The sequence below is a fragment of the Prinia subflava genome, chromosome 9 (genome assembly GCF_021018805.1).
Source record: "Prinia subflava isolate CZ2003 ecotype Zambia chromosome 9, Cam_Psub_1.2, whole genome shotgun sequence".
NCBI lineage: Eukaryota > Metazoa > Chordata > Aves > Passeriformes > Cisticolidae > Prinia > Prinia subflava.
Window position 1 is genome coordinate 4,506,874 of NC_086255.1, and position 14,019 is coordinate 4,520,892.

General features: G+C 37.5%; 1 protein-coding gene across 5 annotated transcripts in view; it reads left to right on the top strand.

Annotated features, from left to right (window-relative positions):
• Positions 1-14,019, top strand: part of ATE1 (arginyltransferase 1) — a 67,761-nt gene that overhangs the window by 11,401 nt on the left and 42,341 nt on the right. For all 5 annotated transcript variants that reach the window (XM_063405183.1, XM_063405181.1, XM_063405182.1 and 2 more), the window contains exons 8-9: positions 6,861-6,893; positions 12,134-12,315. In XM_063405183.1, coding sequence (XP_063261253.1) covers positions 6,861-6,893; positions 12,134-12,315 — 215 coding nt within the window. The remainder of the gene's footprint in view (positions 1-6,860; positions 6,894-12,133; positions 12,316-14,019) is intronic.

Consider the following 14,019-nt stretch of genomic DNA (forward strand, 5'->3'; position numbering starts at 1 on the left):
TGCTTCCCTGCTGAAGACTGCACAGCACTAATTACAGTGGGTTCATTAAAATAATTGGAGATTTTGCTGGGGAGAATCCTGCAGCACATTGTGGTGATGCAATGCTGATTCCTGAGTGAGGCAGTGACTTCTGTTGGTTCTAATAAAAAGCAAGGTGGAAACTTGGTTGTGAAATCAACTTTTCCCAAGTTCCTGACTTGTGATGAAACTTTCCTTTCTGTGGAAGCATCACCACAATTTTCTGTTCCTCTTTCACTGACAAGGAGAGGGTTGGGTAAGGTAGAAATGTATTGTCTCTCTGCCAAATATGTTAATGTTCTAGGAACAGTTTGAAGTATTTCCTTGCTCCTGGAATTAAAACCAATTTAGCTTGCATGAGAAAAAAATTCAAATTGGTTTTTATCTTGGCATAAAAGCCACAACTATTTTCTGCATAGTCTTTTAAAATATTCATTATGCCATTTTTAGCTTAGTTTGTGTGGTGTCAGTTGAATTCACCCTGGAAATCCTCTCACCCCCTCAAGAACTTTTGATCACTTGCTGCAGGAATTCAGCTTCAAAACTGACCTGCTTGTCTCTGTGCTTTGGAGTGGAGGCAATTCCTGATGTTACACAAACTTGTTGCCACTTAAGAATGTTTATGTCAGCATGTTTGTATTGTATGGAATTGGTGTCCTGAGGAAAAACACAGCACACAATTTTCTTATGAAAGGTTCCTTTATAATACTTGCTCTTAAATAGTGCTGAGGAAGAACTGATTTTTCAATTTTCCTCTGTGGGAGCACAAAACTTTATTAAGCAACTGTGTAAATGTTACTGTTTGAGGAATATGAGTATCCTTACTATAGTTGGTGGAGAAAATGAGATGAATTAGGGGGAACCTGAACAGATTGTGACGTTAAAGCATAAATAGCTGTGAATAAGTTAAGATAAAATAATGGAAAATAGGAAGATGGGTCTATCCTTGCCTATTGAAGTTTATCCAAAGCTGCTCTTGATTAGCCAAGTCCCTGAGCTGCTCATTTTGGAAGCTCTTGAAACAACCTGGATTAATGTTTGTCCCATCCTTTGCATTTCTTCTGACCCTCTATGAAAATGCTTTCTGTTGGTCTTATCTCAGGTCCAAAATGATGCTCACCATGTCCCATTCCCAGTATAACTGGGCTGTCATTCAATGGCTTTTATGGTTTTGCTGTTTTCCTGTTTATTGGGTTGTTTTTAAAGGAGTGGAAGATGTAATCATGCTTAGCATGAGGAGCTGTGTCTGTAACATACAAAACCCCCACAAATGTAATCAGTTGCAAGGATTTATTTATTTGGGTTATTTCCTGGCTTAGTGGTGGTTATATTTCTATTGTGAAATGGGTCAAGCTATAAGGAAAAGAAATTGAAATCATGAAAGCTTAGAAAAACTGAGAAATGGGGATCTCTAATGAACAGGGACATGAGAGCAGGCTGAATTTATTGAAAAAACCTTTGTTCCCTGTAGCATCAGTGCAAGATCAGTTGGAGCATAAATTACAGAGTTGATCAGCACATCAAGAATAAAATAATTGTGCAAACAAAACATGTGGGTGAGGGTTTGTCCACCTTTTTTTTATTATTCATTTTTTATAAGAAACATAATAAATGCTAATGCACCTTTGTTGTAATAATTCATGCACAGAGAAATAGATAAATATGGATTTGGAGTCTATTTTTTAAATGGAGTAACTTTTACTAGGCTTTGGTTATATTTCTGGGAGAATATTTGTAGGTTAATATATGGAAGGATGATCTGAGAATAAGAAGAATGAACTTGTGTCTTGCATAATCTCAAGATTTGGCTCTTTGGATGGTCCAATTCCATTGGATTTATGGAAGCTGTGTAGTGGCTTGTCTGTGCTTTGCTAAGTTCTTATCTGCAAATGTTTTAACTCTTGCTCAGCAGCAAAAATCCCTGGTTTGGGGTAAGAAATGCAGAGAGGGCCTTACAGAATACAAATCACCTGGAAGATGCTGTGGTCCAACCCTACCCCAGCTTCAGTTTGATTTATGGAATACCTGGAAACAGATTTCAGAACATTTTGCCACCTGAATCTCCTGTGTTTTAGATGAAGCAAGATGACAGATGAAATGATAGATACAGGTGTGGAACTGTGGAGGTCTGGATCAAAGATTTCACGTGAAACAAATACAGTCAAAACCCCTTTTTTTTTGCCTTTTCATCCCAAGAACGAAAATTTTTGATCCCAATGAAATAATGGCTAATTTGGATAAAATAGATGGTGTCTTTAGCAGTTCTTAATGAAGTATTTCATCAGAGGCATCACATTTCTGACCCAGTGTCAGAATCCCCAAGTCTTTTTACAGCAATCTTTGTCTTTAAGAAACTCAGCTGAAGTGTAACTGGAACAAGCTTTGTGGCAGCTACACAAGCTAGAAAACATTTCCATAAAAGATCATAAAAATTCTGCAGTAGTTTCCAGAGAGAGCAAGAGTGAACACTTTATTGATGTTTAGACCTCCTGAAGCAAACGTTTTATTTAACTTTTCACAAGGGTTTCATAATGACAAACTTGTAGAAAAACAGTATCTGTCTGTTCCCTCTGTGAAAGTAGCTGGACTCTCTCTTTGCTTTGTGCTTAGCTAAATATTTGTCTTGGAAGAAAAGAATTTCAGGACACACAAAAGATACACTGTTTGAAAAGGTGCAAAAAATTACTGAAATATGTAGAGTGGGGTTTTTCTTTCACCCCCCTCCTGCCTTTTTTTTTTTTTTAATTGCTTCCCAGGAATCCACTTGAACTAATAGAGAAAACTGAGTGAGAAGTCTGGGAAATGCCAAGGAGCACGTTCTGCTCAGTTCCAAACTGCTATCAGCAGCCAGTTGCAAACTTTTTGGTCTCTTTAACCTAATTTCCTCTCTTATATTCTAGTGAGAGAATGCTTAAAAATCAATAGCCTTTGTGGTTATTTTTAGCCTTCTATACATTTTTATACAGCTCCTGGAAGCCGTGGCAGAACATCTCACTGCAGTGAACTTGGATTTCACATCCTGGTAGTTCTGACTCAAAGACTTAGAACGGAGTATTTCTATGTCAGCCTAATGCCTTTTGTGTGGCCCTCGTGACTGCAGTGCTGTGGATTCATGGATTTTTTCATTAAATGTCTGTAAGACCCCAAAAAATTTGCCATCCAGACCATTAAGTGGCTTGTCCACAGCCAGATCATTTTAGCTCAGATTCCTTTTGCATCTCAGTTTCTCTCATTCTTCCTGATTTTGCCACTGCATTTTCTATGTAAATCCATATAAAATTAAATAATTCCTAGTGTAAGACTGATAAACTTCCAGTTTCCTGAGAGGAGGCTTCTTCTGAGCAAGAAAGCCTCAGTGACTTTTGTCATTCTATAAAGGAATTGATTTTGTAATTGAAATGTATCAGCAATTGTTTCATTAGTCCCATTCTTGCTCTGAAAACTGCATGTAAACTTTAAATCCTTCTTTCCTTTGTAAACTTTAAATCCTTCCTAAGTTTTGAAGGCTCTTTCCTCACTTCCAGGTCTGTGGATATCTCTGAAACTCTATTGTTTTAGCACGTCTGTATTTTTGTAAGCAATTGTTGAAACTGCTCAATAGCTACAAATGCTATATGCTGCATTTTATATGCTCTATGCTACATTACATATGCTGTATTTTATATGCTACAAAACACCCCTGGGATAAGGCTTTGACTCCTCTGCTGAACTCTAGTTTATTGCCCACTTCAAGGGTGATTTGGCACCATTTTTCCTGTAAAAATGCTACATTTTGTCCCATTTTCTACAGAAAAGTTAAAGAATTTAACTACAGAAAGTTAAAGAATTTTGTTCATTTTGCTTGGGAGGGGTTGTTAGTAGCTTCTCCTCGCCTTACTAAAAGTCTGACTCATTTTTACTTTTTCACTGCACAGCTTTATGGTTAAGACTGATTCTAATCTGTTTTGGGTAAGGAAGATTATTTCAATGCAAATACAGCAGCACAGAGGTGATGCACTGGATTTGCAGGTTTTAAGATTTGTCATTATTTTTTATTTTACTATGAGCCTGGCACCTCTGTGAAAAATAAAGCAAAAAAAGCTCATGGCCAAACTCCTTGGTTTATTTTAATCCTGTTCAGGGACTGGCTTTTAAAAAACAAAAAGAAGGAAGGCCCAAATCCCATATCCATTTCTCACCCTTCTGCATCCCAAGGAAAAGGGCAAGTACTCAGTTTTCCTTGTCAGTGAATTGCAAATATGAGCAAACTCTTAAAACTGTCAAAGGGGAAATGACAAATGAATGCTTTCTGTGGTGCCTTTTCATGGAGTATCTCAGGTAATTGATAACTCAGGACAGTTGCTGCTGATGACACCTGGAAGGTCTCCTGAAAAGGACGTGGTGTCCTCCTGTGACATCAGGAACCTTCCAGAAATCCCTGAGCTGCCAGGTGAACCCATTCCAGTTTAGCACCTGAATTTCTTCCTCCCTGTGTAAAAGGGAGCAGGTGTTAACTCTGCTTTACTACCTCTTTTTAAAGCTGTGCACGTACTCTTATTCCAGCAAAAAACTTTGGGTTGAACCCAACCTGCCTTTTATTTATTTCTCTGCCTTTTATTTCTCCCTTTAATTTCATTCACGGTGATGTGTTTCTTCTCTTAGCTTTATTAATTATGTTTAAACTTACTCCCTGTTGTTGAGATGATTCATTCTGGCAGCTGTAATTAGTTTGCACCAAAGTAAAAATGCTGTGGATTTCTTATGTATTATATAGCTTTTAACAGTTTATGTAAATCAGTTGGAAATTAAAATTAGAAAAGCATGGCTTTGGGAAAGGAATTTGAGTTGTGCTTGTGTGACATACTGAGTTATTCTACATGCAACATCAGCTTTTGGCTGTATTTCTTTCATGGTTTATTGAATAATTTTTAATTGTGTTCATAATAATCTTGCAGTGTTAGATGAATTTGTTAATGTAGAAATTGAATCTAGTGGTTTCTTCTTTTTACATAAATATATAGACTAGTTTAAGAAAATTATCTAACCAGGTATCATTAGGTAAAATAATTTGTAAGAATTCCAATTTTTTTTCCCCTTAAGATTGTGATACAAATTTAAGTGCAGTTAAGATTTTTTTCGTAGCAGCTGTAAGAGCAGAAGTTATGTTTAGGTGCACTTAAAAACTTAAATTCCCCTTCACCCTCAGAGCCAAGGGATTGGGCAGCAGGGCCTGGAGAATTGATAAAACTATTTGAAAACTGTCATGGGCTCACTTTTCTCACCATAGGGTTTAGTTTGCACTGTACAGCTAAAGTTCCAGATTAGGAACTATTGGGGGTCTTCTGACATGAAAATTAATAACACATGGCTTATTTTTTCTGAAACCTGCACTTTCTAAAACCACTGGCTGTAGGGGTGGATGCATTCATAGTGTAGGAATTTGTAACTCTGTGTTTTTATTTCAGCAGAATAACTCAATAATTCAACATTTTAATTACCTTTTTTTCTTTAAATATTATTGGTGTTTTTTCCTTATCCACCAAACCAAAGTAATTCTACAATTTAATTAAGATACCACAATCATTTGTTTTTCCAAACTCTGAGTAATTTAGAGTGATAGTGACTAGGTCCGAAATGGTAAATTATAGGAAATGCACAATCCCCTGCCTTCAGCATCACAATGTAGAAATTCAGTGTTCTTCCATAAAGTCCAAAGGTTTCCCATCAATCCATAGATCAGCAGGACAGGATAAGCAAGATGAGGCAGCAGCTGATACTGCTGACACTTTTTATTGTTGCCTGCCTTCCTCCCCTCCCCTTCCCTTCCCTGGGAAAAATGGGATGGCTGACAAGCAATCACCCCAATTTTTTGTGTTCCCCTTTAATTAATCTCAGACCTTAAAGGAATTCTTGACAACAGTCAGGTTTTGTAGGTGTCTATATGTATTCTTTTTATCTAACTTTTAATTAAACTTTCCTATTTACTATTACTTTGCAGTGTGGGAACTGCTGACTTATTAAATCACCCAGCCATTACAAGAGGGGGAATTAAACTGTGTATTAAAGTACTTATTTAACAAGGGAATGTTTGGGGTTAAATACGTACCAGAACTCTGCAACGTGTTTAATGTGGAGTCCACCAATAAGGAAGTGTTTGTATTAAATAACTAAATGATAGTGAGTAAATAAATATTGTATTTTATTACTGTAAGAATCCTGGACAAGCTCCAGATCATTAAAACATTGCCTTTTTGGGTAATTATTGGCAGCACATCATTTTGTATTGAGACAAAAATCTAGGTTTGAAATGCTTGCACTTTCAGGAGGTTGATTTTTCTTTCTTTTCCCTTTCTCTTCTTTAAACTTAAAATGAGCTTGCTTTTAATTTTGAATGTACATTGATTAATTTCTGTTCAGAGGTATGAGGGCCCCGGCGCCCTTGCTTTGGTGATAGGGGGGGTATCAATGGAACAGTGGGAAAAGACTCCCTGTTGCAAGGAGTCACAGAGGAGAGTGATGTGTAATTTAAAATAAAGGACACAGAAACAGACCTGCATTACAGGGTGATAATTCTCACATCACATTTTTAAAAACCATCTCCTGTTTCAAAGAAAAGTAAGCACTTTGCATAGTAAATTATTATATCTATTTGTACTTGTAAACAGAATGTGAGAGTTTAAGGGTTTAAATGAAATTTCCATGAACAAAGTCTGATGGTGCTTTTCAAAGTTATGGATTTGAAGGAGTGTATGTGACTATGAAGGTATCCTCACACACTGCTGATAGTTTTCTTTCTTTTTCTGCTTTCCATATTTGGGCTGTTTTCATGGGCACGTGTTACTGCTGAACCCACCTCGATGCAGTTCACACGATTCCTCTGTGATTCCCCTCTGGAGGTATGTATTCTTTCAGGATGGGAGTTTAGGAAAGAATGTATTCAATTTATTTTGTTTAATGAGTGTATGGGTGTCCTCTATCTCTCTGTACACAGCCAGCCTTCCTTAGAGGTGCTGGGGGTGGCTGGCACAGAATTCCTGTCTTCACCAACTGCTAAGGAAGATTCTGCTGTGTTTCCAAAGGAGCCTGAGTAGATTATTATCCTTTGCTGGATAATAATCTATCACTGAATTTCACAGACTGCATTAAAAAATAGAAGTATAAAAAAACATGTCTTTTGTGGGTTTTGATTTATTTCTATGAAAAGAAAACAACGTATTGCTAAATAACTCACTAAACTTGTATTTGACTACAATCTGAGGTAAAAGCTGAGGGGAGATGCTGTCCCTTCATTTTGAGTGACCAAACTGCCATGGATTCCTTGCAGTGTCTTTCTTGTTAGCCTTAAAGACTTTGGGGCGGCGTGACTGTAATGAAATTGTCAGGTTATAGTAATTACACTGGTAATTTGATATGTCGCAGCCTGAGTGAATCCATGTGTGGAGAGTTTGTTGCTTTTCTCTGCTGAGTCCACTGCCCTTTGCATTCCTGAAAGCTGAAGAGTAATAGAGCTCATTAGACTTTATAGGAAAAGGGCTTTTATCACCTCGTCAACTCGTGCAGCAGACTGCCATTATATTCTTAATTTTGTATGGCTACGTAGATGTTGATGCACGCTACCCTGCCAGGTTTATACCCATATTGTTTCTTACAGACACTTTTTATTGACATTTCGAAGCTTGAATTAAATTTTGTGTGGCACCACTACAGATGTCTTCAATTAGATGAAGTTAAATAAAAGGGGTTATGTATCAGAGGCCAAGGGATTCTTGAAATTCTTTATTCTGAAACAGTTGCTACAAGCAAATCTAGCAGTGTGTAGTCTGTTTACTCTTTTGAGCAAAAATAATTTAAAATAAAATTTAAACCTTGCATGTTTTCAATTTGTAATTTTTGGAGTTTTTAATGTTATCATTAGCTGCAAATATTATGAACACCCAAACTCTTCCTGTCTTTTTTATTTCCACATTTTATTATTCAGTTCAGTTTCTGTTTCGGCTATGTGCTCTGGCAGAAAAAAATGAATGCTTTAAAGAAAAGATGCAGTATGAAGCAGCAAAAAACTAAGCAGCTTTCTAGCAGTAAACAGCATAATATAAAGTGAATTATTTAAGGTGTTTTTTTTAATTCATCTTTTCATTTTAGAGGCTGCATTTAACAGTTTGCCATTTTACCAGTGCACACAGGCAGATGTGGAATGGTGGTAGTGGTTCAGCACAGAGAACACTGTGGGCTGGGACTCAACTCTTGTCCAGGGAGGATTCCTGGCAGAAAGTTCCAAGGGAAATCCAGAAATTCAGGGTGATTCCTTATTTTTGGTGCTCAGTGAGTGCAGGAGTGTCGTGGTCCAGTTGTGTCAGCATCACTGCTGATCATCTCAGTGTCTGTCCTGCCCAAGCTGCCCCCTCCTGTCCTGGAACAGCAGCTGGAAGGAGCCCCAGCACTCGGGTGGGCCATGCTGTTATACACTCGAGGATAATTTTGTTTTGTTCTCAAATTATTCTCTAATTGCTGCTTAGACTTCTTTTTTTTCCATCTTGACTGATGTTAAGCATTAAACTGACAATTTTATAAAACTGTTGTCAAAGTCATCCCTTTGAAAGGGCTGGTGATTTATGCCCATTGTTTTGGTGTGCCTACAGCAATATGTTTTCCAGCATGCATTTATGCTCTGTGGGATTATGAATATTTGCTATCTCCTCTGCCTTTTTGATCACTCAGTATTATGGCATCTTTCTGGAGCTATTTACATTCAGTTCTTTTTTAACCATCCTGAATACTTTGAAATAATCATCTTGATTTGCTGCTGCAGCATCATTCAGTCTTCACTGATTCACCTACCAGCCTGAAGAATTTAATAGATCCAGCAGGATGGAAAGTGATCTGTTTGCTGCTATGCAAATGATCATTTGTTCTCCTATTAACCTTGCTGAGATGCTTTTGGATTCTAAAGAATTGAAAGATGTTTGTGCATTTCGATCTTTGCTCTTCGAAAAGCTCATCAGCCTCTGCTTCGCATTATTTTGTTTATCAATAAGTTTTAATTTTAGGAGATCTGATAAGTGATACCATTACAAGATTATAATTCTCAGGATTACCTCCTTAGAAGGTGATATTGGGCTCATGTTTTGCAGTGTAGCTCAGATTCTAGATTTTTCCAGTCAGGCACAGAACGTGGCTCTCTAAAGTGTCCCACTAATCCCTAATGAAAGTAGGACAGAGTTCTGGAAAGGAAATGTGCTGCTAACCAAGACATAGAAATGTACCATATGGCTGGTTTGTGTGTGTGCTTTGGGAAAGGAACTGCTGGAATTAATCAATTTGCTTATTTGGCAATGAATTTCCACTGGAGTGGAGAAGTCAAGGTTTTTGTTTTTTTCCTTTGGTAACATAAATTTAGTATCTTCCTCTTCCCTCCATGCACAGCAGAGGGCAAAATGGAAAACTAGAAAATAAGAAATGTCATGAAACCTCTCAGAGAAAAACAATCATGCATTGTATAGGCAGGACCCATTTTTGGTAATTACAATAAGCAAAATACCTGTTAATATTAAAGACTGATCAATATGCTTTGAAAAAATTTGAGTCCTCTCACCATCACTGAAGTTCAATTATAAGCAGTTAATACACTGAGGTACTAATTGGGCAATATATAATGCTAATTCTGTTAAATATTTAAATTTTAATAATGGGTTTTAAAATGTGAGCAATGAAACGTGTTCATGGAATCATTAGCTAGCAGGATATGAAGACAGGTAGAGTTAATATGTAATGGAATATGTTGCATTTTTCTCTGCATGTCAGTGTAAACATTGGAGAGAAAATTGTGGTTTCCATTTTGGTCCTGCATTTTTTCAATATCATCAGATTATAATAATTCATTGTATTAAATAGGAACATGAACTTAATTATAAATACTTTGGTCCTTCTGGATTGATTCCAGGGCTAGTGTATAGTTTTGGGTAGATAAGATAAGCCCTTTCTGGTGGGGCTTGCTCCCCTGATGTCACTGGTGTATTTTACCTCACCCTTGACAAACGCAGTCCCAGTGGAGATGTCAGTGGTGTGAAATGGTGTAACCTGCTTCAGGAAAATGTTTCATATTCTAGACCTGTTTCAGGTCAAATTGCCTGTATAGTGCACAGGAAATCAAGTTAAAGGAGCCAGGTATTCATTGGGAAATGGGAGAAAACGTAATACTGACAAGCATTACAAAGGATTACATTGTATGAGAATTTCTGAAGGTGCAGGGAAGCGTTACTTTTTTTAAAATGTTATTTGCTTAATGTAACAGAGATCTCTGACTGTTTTGCCTGAAATCAGTGCTGTGCTCATTGTGTTTGTTCCACAACATAGACTCTCTTATGTTCATGGCATTTCCCTGTAATTGCATTAGTGAAATACCTGCAGATTGTACTTTACCAAAAGGTTTAACTGATGTTAACTTCAGTTTGCAGAGGTCCAGTGACCAAATCCATGGCTGCTCTTTGGAGGTTTGGGGTCATGCACAGACACAGCATTTGTTTAGCGTCAGAAGACTTTGCTTTGAGTGAAAAGCTTTTCCATGGTGGCTTAGACTATCTCCTTTAACATTCATTAAATCCTGCATGATGAATTTTTGACAAAGAAAGAAAAATCTGTTTTAGCTGAAACTTGTTTAAGCAAGTCTGTGTTCTATTACCAACCACATTTCCCCATGACTTTGAGATGTTTCTCTTTTCTGTCACTGACTGCACTCTGAGAAGAGAGCCTGTGTTGAGAAATCCTTACAGAACATCTTTTACTTCATTGTGTCCCTGCTTAAAAATGTTACCACTGACTATGTGATTTCATTTGGCTCTGTTGAAAAGTTGATGATACTGAATGAAACCATAATTGTTGGATAAGTGGGCTTTACCTGAACAAGAGAAACCCAGTTTAATGTGCTATATTTGAGTTTCTTGTTCTCACATCCTGCAGATGGAACTCTCAAATGTTCATCATTTCCCATTTAGAGTATTCGTAACTCCATGGTTAGTTTTATGGTATATAACTATATAAAAATTCAAACATTGTTATGTGGCCTTTATTTTGGGACTTGCTGGTTGGGTAAGCCAGTTGAAATGATTTTTGTTCATGTGATTGATTTCTTTTGACACATGTGGTACCAATTAGAGTAACTTCTTTTGCCTATCATCTCTTCAGTCTGGGCTACTGTATCAAAATACTTGATTAAACCCACCTTCTGCTGTTGTAATGCAAAACAGTTGGTAATAGCAGGCAATATTGTCAGATTTATTGAGTGAGAAGCAGCTTTCTGAAGACCTGGCAATGCAGTGAAAAACATGACTAGATGGATAATTAAGTTGAGCACAGCGGAATTCAGGATTAAAGTAAATTTGACGTGGGAGAAAATGGCATGCCAGAGTTGGTTGTGTAATACAGTTTAAATTAGGGAGATCATTTTCTTCTTAACTTCAAGCATCAGTTTCTGGCTCGAGGTGCTTTTCCCCATCCAGAGTCAAACTTGAGTGCACACCCGAAACCACAGCACACAACAATAGCCAGTCCCTTGGTGTTGCTGCAGGGTTTGCTCTGACGTGGGCTGACAGAGAAGAGGTTCTGCAGATTTTGTTGCCACACAGTTTCAGGTCCTTGGATAAAAGGTGTTTTGTTAGTTACAGAGAGTAAACATCACGTAAAGAATAAGCTGCTCAGGTTTTTTATAAATGGACCTCTGAAGTAAATATAATGGTCATTTTGAGGAGCTCAGTTCCTGTTGGTAAAGTGCTTCCAGTGCTTGGGGACGTGGAGGAGAGAATCTGGAGGGTCCTTGCTGTGACAGGGAGTGTTGGAGGCACCAGGTTTGCATTAATAATTCATTAATATCTTGATGAATCACGTTGGTTTGTCCTGTCAGTAACATAAGTTTGGGATGTGTGCTATGTGGATTATACCCATGGTGACTACAGCGAAGGACACAGATCCATTGTAAAAACCATTGTTTTCCCTGCCTTTCAAATGCCTTTTTTCCTTTTTCTAAATACAGATGGCCAGCAAACTTTTTACATTATTTACTTGCATGTTGAAATCCTCTTTAAAATTAGTTTCATGCTGAAAGCCTGCCAGAGGAGTTAATCCCTGTCTTGTTCTTGCCCAGGCAGAGCATGGCCCGAACGGGCCGGAATGTGGCTATGGCTCCTTCCACCAGCAGTACTGGCTGGATGGGAAGATAATTGCTGTTGGTGTCATTGATATCCTGCCCTACTGTGTGTCCTCAGTCTATCTCTACTACGACCCAGACTTCTCCTTCTTATCTTTGGGAGTCTACTCTGCCTTACGGTAAGAGGGCGTTTGCGTTATCTGGTTGGAGGGAGTGCTAGGAATTGATACTTGTTTCTAAATTTGGGGGTTTATTTTTAGTCTAAATATACACCAGTAACACACTACCTTTAGTGGGGTTGGTTGCCTTCCAAGTAAATTTTTAATTGTCATCCTTGACTAGGGGTGTATCTTTCTAGTGAGCTAAATACTTTTACAGGTTAAAAAAACATGCAGAAACAAAATGCCTCGTTTTTATTACCCCTGGAAATAATTTAATATTGCTTGGTTTCAGCAGGAAAAGCTCCTTGTTTTTTGCCTGAATAGAAATAATTTTTCCTTTGACCATTTTCTTAGCCCAGTAACCAAATGAAATTAATCACTTTTATAGTTTTATGCACATTGAGGTCATAAATAAGAGTACCTAAAAAGTGTTGTCTTCTGAATTAGTGCTCTCCTGCTGTACTAGCACTAAGTATATTTTTCAGGTATGTTAATCTCATTATCTTTCTCTTCAGAAAGCCTGATGGAGAGAGTAATCCTATGAATTTTAAAGCCTTAAATTAACTATCCAACATGGCCTTGCAAAACAGTAGGAACTGTGGGTATTGCTTTTCACTGCGAATAAAACTTGTATGTGAAATTGCAAGTTACTGCTTTTCTTCCATAGGCCATTTTATGATTCCATTGTTATTATAAGTGGAAAAAAACCCCCAAGCCTTAAATGGGTGGAAATACTTGTGTAACTCTGTTTTTCCTTACCTTTTTTGCTTCTCTGTTTATATGAAATCAGTTGGCCACAGACAAATGTGGTGTTCCCAGGGAGATGCTCATGAAGCAGCCGGGTTTCAGCCTCGTGCCAGACATGTCTGTTTACAAGAAGCTGTAGCTTTGAATCTTTGAATCTTGAATCTTTTTCACTTGTTGAGATTTGCACTGCACCCTGGCAGGTGCAAAAGGAGCCCTGCAATTGTGAGATCCAACTTTTCCTTTCTCCAAGGCCTCCTGTTGAGAGGCACCTTCTCAGCTCGTCTCAGTGTCACCCTCCGGGGTGGGTGAACGGCACAACTCGAACTGTGTGAAGCACAAACACCACTTTTAGGAAACTTCTTACCACAGTTAGTTCATAAACCTTTGCTATAAGTAACAAACCATGTGCAGTTTAATATCTCGAAGGTCTAATCTGAATTTGATTGGATTTCGATTAGAATTGACAATTTTGTAGAATTAATCAGAATTAACAAACGTGGAAAAACATTGGAACTCCTATGACTCAGAACTAATCTTTTTTTCTCTTAATGGTTTAGATTTTTAGAACTATTCCATTACTAATGTTAGATATTTGAAAATAGACTCATTTTTTCCTTTCAAGAGGAACATATAAAATACTAAGTCCTCCTAAGAATTATTTTTTAGTATTTATACATATCACATTACTTCATGTAATAATAGACTGACATAATCTATGCCTACGAATTCTTTAAATTATTTTAAATTTTCTACATAATAAATTTAAAGCTTTGTCACTGCACCATGCATGCACGGCTCAAGTTGTGAAAAAGCAGCTTGTAAATTCTGCAGCATTTAAGGCAATAAAAACGAGTTCCCAACAGCCCTGGAGGGACCCAACCTCGTTCTCCTTTCAAAAAGGGGAAAAAAAAAGTTGAGTTAGGGAGGACTTAGGAAGTTGCAAAGGAATCTGATACCTTCAAAGCTGTTGCCAAT